Source organism: Astyanax mexicanus, unplaced genomic scaffold (assembly GCF_023375975.1).
Source record: "Astyanax mexicanus isolate ESR-SI-001 unplaced genomic scaffold, AstMex3_surface scaffold_36, whole genome shotgun sequence".
Lineage (NCBI taxonomy): Eukaryota > Metazoa > Chordata > Actinopteri > Characiformes > Acestrorhamphidae > Astyanax > Astyanax mexicanus.
In genome coordinates, this window is record NW_026040046.1 from 1044871 (window position 1) to 1054759 (window position 9889).

Below are 9889 nucleotides of genomic sequence, written 5' to 3' on the forward strand. Positions count from 1 at the left end.
GGTCTTTAATGCTGACGAGAAAATAAAACTGTCACAAAAAAAATCTCCACGAATTGCAAAAAAAAATCTAATTTTGCAAACAAAGAAGAGAACATAAGTTACCTTTTTTCAATTGTATATATTTTTTTTAGAATTAATCTTTTGCAAAAACACTTTTTCTTTGCGTTTTGCACTTTGCGTTCCTTTTTTCTCTTTGCAATACTTTCCCTCCTTTGCGTTCCTCCGTTTTGTTTGCGAGTCTATTTTGACCCCTTTTTGACGTGGGGGCGTGGGGAGAGGAGAGGGGCGTGGCTATGGAGGAACGCGTCATCAGCTGGAGCCTCTGCTCAGCCTAGACGCTAACCAGGCTGAACAACAGCTATTTAACAGTTATAATTCATAAGTTCATTCTAATCATTTATTTTACATATACCTAACTACTGAATTATATAATATTGTTGTTTTCAGTTAAAACGCTGAATTTTAGCTTCTTTTTTATCCAGCGTTCTTGCTGCAGTTACACGCGGCCGCCTGTAGATGGTGGATTTTAACAGTGAAAAACGCCATTAAAACACAACGCTGCAAAAACGATCTAAATAAAAAGGAAAAACACAGAACGGTTAATTTGGACTTCAAAATAATATAGATAAAATAAGATAATAAAACCGAACATAGCATAAAAAATAATTTATTAATCTCCCTGTGGAAATTAGTCTGTTCCAGGAACTTTTATACAGATACACACAAACACATGACAGAAAAATAAAAAAGAGGAGACTGTGAGATAAGGTTAGACACACATGTGCAGTGTGCCCATATGAAGTTATCCTAAAAGCAAAAATATATTAATTATTAAAATAATAATAGAAAACAGGAAAACATTTAAATGTCAGATGTAAGATACAGTACCTCACACTAAAGAGCAAATATTACTTTTGATATTTTGTATAATCACACTGGAAATTGAACATTAATATTCCTTTTTGTTATGTTCTGTTTTATTATTTTATTTGATCTATATTACATTGAAGTTTAAATAAACTTGGAGGTCTTTCTGTGTTTTACCTTTTTATTCTGAGTGTTTACAGAGTATATGGTTCCATCAAGAAAATAGTAAGTTTCCCGGCCGTGGTACAAATTAACCGTTCTGTGTTTTTCCTTTTTATTTAGATCGTTTTTGCAGCGTTGTGTTTTAATGGCGTTTTTCACTGTTAAAATCCACCATCTACAGGCGGCCGCGTGTAACTGCAGCAAGCACGCTGGATAAAAAAGAAGCTAAAATTCAGCGTTTTAACTGAAAACAACAATATTATATAATTCAGTAGTTAGGTATATGTAAAATAAATGATTAGAATTAACTTATGAATTATAACTGTTAAATAGCTGTTGTTCAGCCTGGTTAGCGTCTAGGCTGAGCAGAGGCTCCAGCTGATGACGCGTTCCTCCATAGCCACGCCCTCTCCTCTCCCCACGCCCCCACGTCAAAAAGGGGTCAAAATAGACTCGCAAACAAAACGGAGGAACGCAAAGGAGGGAAAGTATTGCAAAGAGAAAAAAGGAACGCAAAGTGCAAAACGCAAAGAAAAAGTGTTTTTGCAAAAGATTAATTCTAAAAAAAATATTACAATTGAAAAAAGGTAACTTATGTTCTCTTCTTTGTTTGCAAAATTAGATTTTTTTTGCAATTCGTGGAGATTTTTTTTGTGACAGTTTTATTTTCTCGTCAGCATTAAAGACCCCAATTTGACTCCATGCCAGTCGTATTGCAATTGAGCTGCAAAAGACACAAAAAGCTGAAAAACTGTACAATACAAGAAAACTCTTCAAACAGCGCAGAACTCAGTATGAACAACTTAGGACAGCTTAGAACCACCACCAAACCCAGAAGCCATAGACAACAGCCATATATTTAAAAAATAGCAACTTTATTTTAATGTGCAACTTTAATTCAAGTAATTAAATCAGTAATTAGAAGACAGCTGTCTATGACTTTCAGAACATGCAGGAAGAGAGAGAAGAGCACAAACATTTTACTTTAAGAACTCAGTCATAAAAAAGGGAACATTTTTTTTCCAGAACAGAACAATGAACAGCTACTTTTTTGTCAACATTAAACCTGAAAATAGTCAAACTGCTCGTGTCTCCAGAACCAGTAGGGTTAGCTGAGTCAAGCTGATAAATCCTAAAAAGTTTCGGCATCAGGACCTGTGAAGTACACAAACTGACTATAATGTAGTGAAGGTTAATCTATACTTTTGATTCACAAATGCAAGCCATGGTGAAAGGATGAACCTGTAAATATACTAATTCAAGCAAACACTAAACAATGACAGGGAAAATTATTAATCAAAGAAATGAGTGTTTGTGTGAACCAGATTTTGTGGTTCAGTCTGACTGCTGAATCAAGCTCACATCATTTCTGTAGACATTTTTGGCACAGAACTGTTCCATTAGCAACAATGCATGAATTTACATCAGTGTTCACAGAAACAATACATGTTTCAGTTGCAAACAAGAAAGCGACCCAACAAATATATTGAAATACTTACGCAGAGGAACCAGTGTTCAGGTTTCCACACAGGGAACAGGATGCAGTCTTTGAATGCAGCATCATCCTTTGAGTTTCAATTGAAACATTAAGTATATATCTTTATGCTCCAAGATTACCATAAAACAGGTATTGTATACTTCATACACAACTACTAAACATAAAAAGAACCGCATGTTTTGCATATGTCAATGCACCACTCACAGGAAGAGCAAGAAAAGGGTCTTGTTGGCAAGGTGGATGCCAGGTGGCAACAACGTAGGCATCCACTGCGTGAACATCTTTTCCCTGATAACATAAACTTAAATTAAAACAGCAAGTCTTACTATTTTTAAGTAAAGATACGTTACTGTTTCTATTGTAACCAAATTGCTCTTTACAGACCTTTTCCCTGGCAAACCTGCAGACCATCTCAAAGCAACAGTTGGCAATCTGTACCAGAAAGAGAAGATGTAAAAACTCAGTAAAATCTATCCATTCAGAAACATCGTGGGATGACATAATAGCCATTTACTAACTTTTGCTTCCAACTGTTGCTTTAATCCTAAGGTCAGGAAGTCCCATCTTGATAAAACAGTGGTGCCCAGGAATCCCAACCACTCAGTATCTGATTTTGTGGGATCCAGCACATAAGCAAGCCTTTTCTATATACACGCACACATGTACAAAAGAAAGGACAAAGACAAAAATATTGCATGTGTATCACAAAGAGCACATTTTAAGATACATGGTTAAGAACACAAGCAGATACCATCAAATTAGGACAAACACAAATATATATTACTGTTATAATACTACCCTGATATTTTGCAACTAGGAAGGGCCTGGTAGCAGGCAATAAGCATATACAAATATCCCCCTGTAAAACATGCACCTCCAAGTCCCCAGTCGCGAGTTTGGCACTTATGTGGTCCAGATGCGATAGTCCCCAACAGTCATCATTGCACACTACTATATCCCCTGCTGATCCTGTGAAAACATTCATGAAAATAATGAAAAGTATAAAACATATTAAAGTACAAACAGGACTACAGAATCATATATTGTGGTCATACCAGTGGATGGCACAGGTCCATGGACTGCTGCAGCAGCTTGAATCATTCTTTCAGCTGGAGCTTCTGTTGCTGCTGCTCCTTCGGACGGAGCTTCTGCTGCTGCTGCTCTATCAGCTGGAGCTTCTGCTGCTGCTGCAAGAGTTATTATGTTGTTCTGTATACATTTCTCATTTCAACACAAATGCTGAGCAATACAGATATGAAAGATTTTAATGTGCTTTTTCACATTAAAATGAAATATCTTATTAAATCACCAATAAAAAAATGAAATGAAAAAAACTGTGAAATTCATAAATACATACCCAACACTGTCTGACCGTAGTTGTTCAATTGTATGTCCAGTCCAATGCCCAAATTCTTCTTCATGTTTTCTAATGTTTTTAAATTCCTATAGTTGTTGTAGTGATTCAAAATGCTTCGCATCAAAAAGACGTGTGACGAGGGAGTCATCATATTTAGAAAATGATTGTTTTTCTTCATTCCAGAGAAGAGCTGTTCGGCACATTGGCTGTTGACCCAACCACATAACTCTGGGACCAGTTCCAACTTGCGCAAGACCTCCCGGACATCTTTGGAGTTAGCCTCATGAAATCGATCATAAAGAGCATAATGCTCAGATGATCCAGTCAGAGGGTGGGCATTTTTATCAGGTACAGGCTTCTTGTTGACCAGCCACGGCAAGTTTACTTTTATCTGCCCAGTAGTGGCAAGTGTGATGTTTTCTTCAGTGGGTTCAAGCAGCCTACCCTCATAAGGACTGAAAGGCAATGTTTCCGGTTTGCGTAAATTTGTATGTGTAGCCAACCCTCTGGCAAAATCATACAATGAAACATTTGGAAAATGTTTCATTGACAGCAACAGATCAGCAAAGTCCCTTGGGCTCTCAGCTCTTATGTTAAATTTTACACTGTACACCACAGCACAAGGACAGGTGACCACAGCCCATCCACCTGTTACAGGAAACCACAGATCACACAAAAAAAACATTTTTTAAATAAAGAAAAAATGTTACACAACAAAGACCTGTAAACCAATTGTTTGTATGAGTGAAAACACCTTGTCATAACTTGCTCTGTTCTTCATTTCATTTTGCAGTCTTCCAACCAAGTCCATCCGTGAGCCCTTGGGGTCTATGCCACACTGCTTGCACAGAGGACGCACAACTTCCATCTATAATAAAACAAGTGTAGTTTGTTTAGTACGATTTAGTAACACACACCTATGAAAGAATTGGAAGATGCTGATTTGAGTAGTAAATAACCTTGAGCTTAAGAAGTTCATCGGTCAGTCGGTCCTCTGTGAGGTCAAACTCTGCTTCCTTCACTGCACTATAAGGAGAATGGACTTTTTTGTACTCTGTATTGAGTACAAAATCCGAACCTCTAGTGTGAGGACCAATCCACGGTGCCCAATTATGGTAACTGGGATGGACCACAAAAGGATTTGCCTTAGGACCTTTAAATGATGAAATAACAACAGTGCATCATTTTATGATAAACAATAAATCAAAACTTAGAATACAGTAATTCCTACTCACAACTGTATTAATTAGTTAGTAATAAACTAAAATTTTAAATAACTCAACAAAACTACTGTAACAAGTGTTTTCTCCAACTTACACAAAATTTACATTTTATAGACTGCAATCCCAGGATTATTTAACCCCTTCATAACAATCTTTAGTACTTAGCAGAGCACCCTTTTACTGTTATGGACTGTAGCCTATTTATTCTATAGTTAATGCTCTTCAGCTGTGACTTAGTATATTTTGCTAATAGACATACTTTGCTACAGAGTTTGAATAATTCTGAAGGCAATTTTGTGTTTAGTAACTACTTTGAACAAACCCACGACTGATCATTTCAAGAGAAACCATTTCCCAGAAATCCTTAGCATTCACTTTGCCATCAAAGTTCTGTGGCGGTTCCTCAATGCTGCTTACTAAAGAAACAAACAAACAAACAAAGACAAATAGTAATTTGTCAACAAGTTTTACCTAATAAATATGGTAAAACAGTGGTGCCTGATAATAAATTATAACTTACCAGGCATGCTAAAAACACCCTTCTTATGAAGGTCCATCACAACAGTTGCTGGATGATAACCACACGATACACATGAATATGTGTAAGTGAGGTCTGAGAGTGCTTCAAAGCTCAAGTAGGCATGCAGGATCCTTTGCTTGGAAGGATAGGTTTTACCAGAGGTTTTCTCCAACACTTCAATGGCACTACCAACAGCCTGGTGCGTCTGCCAAATTAATGTTCGAAATTTAAAAACTTGAAAAGACATTATTTTAAATAACCATTTATATATGTTACATGTTTCATACCTGAAGACTGTTGCGTAAGAAATGGCACATGTACATGGACAGAAGTATGTGGTCATCAAAATTATGGACGCCATCAGACCATTCCTGGTATCGATATACCATGCCACATCTGTAGCACAATTTGCTGTACGTAGAAATTCCTAATGAAAACAAGTGACTGTAAAGGTTAAATGTATTCATCACTGCTAATGCATGAAATGTCTAACACTAAAATCAGTGCATTTTGCCTCCTTAATAAGACAACAAATGTAACAAGTGAAAATTAAGACTGCAACAATCCCTACAGTATAGAAGTGAATTATTAAAATTGTGTGACAAACAACATACCTTCTATCACATCTGTGACGGTCAAGATTTTGGCCTTTGATGATATGAGCAGTGGTTCACTTAGAGGAGTATGCTCTAAACATTCTGTGCAGAAGGTTTCTGATGGTATGAAATGCTCAGGAAAATTGTTGGTCTTGACCACATCTGGGGGTAGCACTGCAGTCAGTTTCTTCTTGTGAAAAATGTACTGAACCATCCTTGAAAGATTTTTGCCCTCAGGTGGGTATTGGCTCTGTTCGGCTTGATCAGTGCCTTCAACTTCAGTGGGAAAATGTTGCGTTAAGTTTTCTTCCACACTTCTGGTTCTTCTGAAGAGTGTGGGGTCAGTTTCAAACAAATGCCACTTGGCAATCATTTTGTGGATGCAGGACTGTCTTGGTCTTGCACATGGGCAATGCCATGAAATGTTTTTAGAGTCATATGTGACCATGACTCTACCAAGTCTGCTATAATACGATATCTTTCCCTCAAACACAGAAACATACTTTTTGGAGGGAGGTCCACACACAGTCACCACACATGATAACTTGGCTCCCACATCATTTGCCTCTTGCTGACGTGCCAAACATTTTTGTTTTTTATCCTCACCAAACCACTTGTCTCGCACCATAGTATCTAAAACGTCTTCTGTGAGAGATGAAGTGTCTGATTCGGATGGTGGACAGTACGTGAGGGATTGAATGTGGTGGCACTCAAATGGACGGAGATTTGATCTCTCTGCACACTCTGCATTAATTCTGCAGATGTCCATCTCACATTTAATTTTTTGGTCAGGACCCCACGTCCTTTTAATGACATGTATTGGTGTGCTGGGTGCCGTGAAAGACTTTGAGACTGCAAACACACCATTTTTGTAGTCAACACAATGAGCACTGAGGTGGTTCCTGGCTGTTATGTCTGATTTTATAGGAGCATGTCGTCTTAGGATGTGCAGTCGTAGGTTTCGTCTATTAAGGATGATTCCACAGTGACTACACATCACTGTAGCTTTCTTCTCTCTCTGGAGTGGTGGAGGTGGTGGCGGAGGTGGTGGAGGTGGTGGAGGTGTCGGCGGTGGTGGTGGCGGAGGTGGCACAGAGGATGCAAGACCAGAACTGGGAGAAGGTGTATCAGGACTAGCTGGCGGAGGGGGAGCTGGACATGCATCAGAAGCAGCAACAGTCTGTGGATTAAACACTTCTGCTATAGGGGTCTTGGTTGCACTGCTGCACAGAGACACATGATGTCTGAACTGGTCTTTGCGTATTATTGTCTGGCTGCAATAGACACAATGAAAGTGTGCTGTGGGTCTGCAATTATTGCTGCATTTACAGATGAAGGAACCTGTAAGACCAAAATTCACACAACATGCAATTTAGCCTATAAATATTAATATTCTTCAACTCATTCTGCCTATCAATTGAGTGTAAGATGTAAGTGCATTTGCTGAATCAAGATGTTACATTTACATTTTTATTCGTTATAGCCAATAAAATGAATATCTCTCTCTGTTTAAAGAAATACTTCCCCCATACCGTTATGCTCTACTGCTTGTTTGATGTGGTTTTGTAGATGTAGGCTGAATTTAAATCGCTGGTCAGTGTCAAAACTGCAGCAGGGGCATTTGAAGACACCACACTGGCAAAACCGTGAAGGGTCAGGAGTGGCCTGGACATATGTTGGATGCTGTAAAACAGAAAGCAACAAAACACAACGTGAGCTTACAATTACTATATCGGTGCACATTAATTGTAACTACATTCAATACAAAGGTAATAAATGTGCATCGACTTAACCCTCCTGTTACGTTTCAGGTCAAATTGACCCATTTAGTAAAATAGTAAAAGTATTTTTTTCTGTATGAAAGGTTTATTTGTGTAATCAACATATAACATGAAAATGGTTAATGTCATATTTGCAACCACCCCCTGCAAAACAAAAACTAAAACGAAATTGTTATGTGTTTCAACGTTATGTAAAACTATTGTGTTGGTTATTTTGGTCGTTCAAAAGTAATAAAGTAGTGAAAAATAAGTTAATTATCTTAATTAACCTATTACCTCTTTAGGTAGGGAACACTATTGCACTAAATATTGATAGAACAATTAGCAATGGAGTTAGTTACAAAATATTTACTCTTCTGGTTTGGATTATTTTGGTTTCAGACATCTTTTGGATAATTAAAAATGAACCAGGTCAAATTAACCCGGGAATACCATTGCTATTCCTAACAAATGAACATAATAGGAGGATTAAGCATTGATATCTTCAAAGATTTATTTGTAGGACTAAGACTACAAATACAAACTAAAACCAAGTTTTAGTTAGCTAGGTTATATTGCTATCTTGTTAGCCAATTAACTTCTTGTATAGACAGTAAACAGTTTTTTTAGGTTAGCTGACTATAACCCCTAGCTATGTCTTAAAACAAAACTGATGCCTAGCTCACTACTAGCTATGAGAGTTTATCTGTGGCAACATTAATTGGTAGCACATTTAGCCCATAAAACAGAAGGTAAGATTACTAAAGGTTTAGTTAGACAAGACTGGATGCAATTATGCCTTAGAATCCATCTAAAAAAATACGCCAGTATGACTAGCTAGAAGCTAACAAACCACATGGTACACGCGCCGATGTAGAACCTTCATGTAACGTAACGTATCTACGACTCACCGTGTATTTATAAAATGTAAAATAGAAAAACAGGGGGACATTATAAAAATAGCTCTGTGAACTGACAAACAAACTCAATATTTGTACTTACCGCCATAACCGGAGATATAAATCAGATAAATGCTTTAGCTGCTTTCTCGGCTACAGTTCCTGTTTACCGGGAGGAAGTGTAGGCGTTTGTGATGGACATAACGTGGGTGTTGCTTTAGACCTAAGGCGGAGTTGGATATGGGCGGAGTTGGATGTGGGCGGAGTTGGATGTCCAACTCAGCCTTCCTACAAGCTGCAGCGAGCGGCTCCTCGTTTGTTGCCTTGATCGGAGTCCTGTGGTTCCTGTGAAAAACCTGTCATCAGGCAGGGGACAGGTATATATCAGACTATGTGTGTATGTGTGTGTGTGTGTGTGTGTGTGTGTGTGTGTGTGTGTGTGTGTGTGCACAGTGAGTGCCATGCTGCCTTGGGCAACAGCCAAGGAGAAACCACTGCATTTCCCACTCTAACACACCCTATTCGCCTCAACTACACACAGACACACACCCATCCACCACTCATTTTCACTGGTGGTGATTCTCTTGATTATTTGACGTAATAAGGCCAAACAAAGGGGTCTTTCACTCCCAGAAGCCCACCAGACACATACGCTACATCTGAAAATAATTAAAAGTTGTCTAATGACATCAGTCTGAAAGTTCAGGTTATGACACAAAGTCCAAACACAGCGAGCGTAAAGGAAAATTTCACCATAATACAGGTGTTTTTGTTCATGCTGGATATTAGTCCTGATTGTCACGGATGAGAGGGTGGACGTATGTGCAGATATTACAATATTTATTAAACAAACAAGATAAATAAAAACAGTTAACAAAACACGGGTAACACAAACTCAGAAAAACAAGACAAGGATATATATATGTAACTAAGACAAAGTCTAAGAAAAACTAAGGAAACAAGAAACTCTAAAACATAACTCAACAGACCTGGATTGAAGTATCAAA

General features: G+C 38.0%; 1 protein-coding gene across 1 annotated transcript; it reads right to left on the bottom strand.

Annotated features, from left to right (window-relative positions):
• Window positions 1-1453: 1453 nt before the first annotated feature.
• On the bottom strand, window positions 1454-9191 carry LOC125790787 (uncharacterized). Its single transcript, XM_049473267.1, has 14 exons — window positions 8986-9191; window positions 7756-7906; window positions 6242-7564; window positions 5915-6054; window positions 5628-5832; window positions 5419-5523; window positions 4844-5037; window positions 4614-4752; window positions 3885-4532; window positions 3583-3714; window positions 3402-3496; window positions 3046-3171; window positions 2732-2959; window positions 1454-2594 (listed from the first exon to the last, which is right to left on the bottom strand). The coding sequence occupies exons 1-14, from the start codon at window positions 8989-8991 to the stop codon at window positions 2481-2483; spliced, it is 3606 nt and encodes a 1201-aa protein (XP_049329224.1). The 5' UTR covers window positions 8992-9191; the 3' UTR covers window positions 1454-2480.
• Between the last annotated feature and the right edge of the window lie 698 nt (window positions 9192-9889).

Coding starts and splice junctions, on each gene's coding strand:
- LOC125790787 (XM_049473267.1), bottom strand. Junction 7,565..7,755: donor ACAAGCAGTAGAGCATAACG/GTATGGGGGAAG, acceptor TTGGTCTTACAG/GTTCCTTCATCTGTAAATGC. Junction 3,172..3,401: donor TCGCGACTGGGGACTTGGAG/GTGCATGTTTTA, acceptor GCGTGTATATAG/AAAAGGCTTGCTTATGTGCT.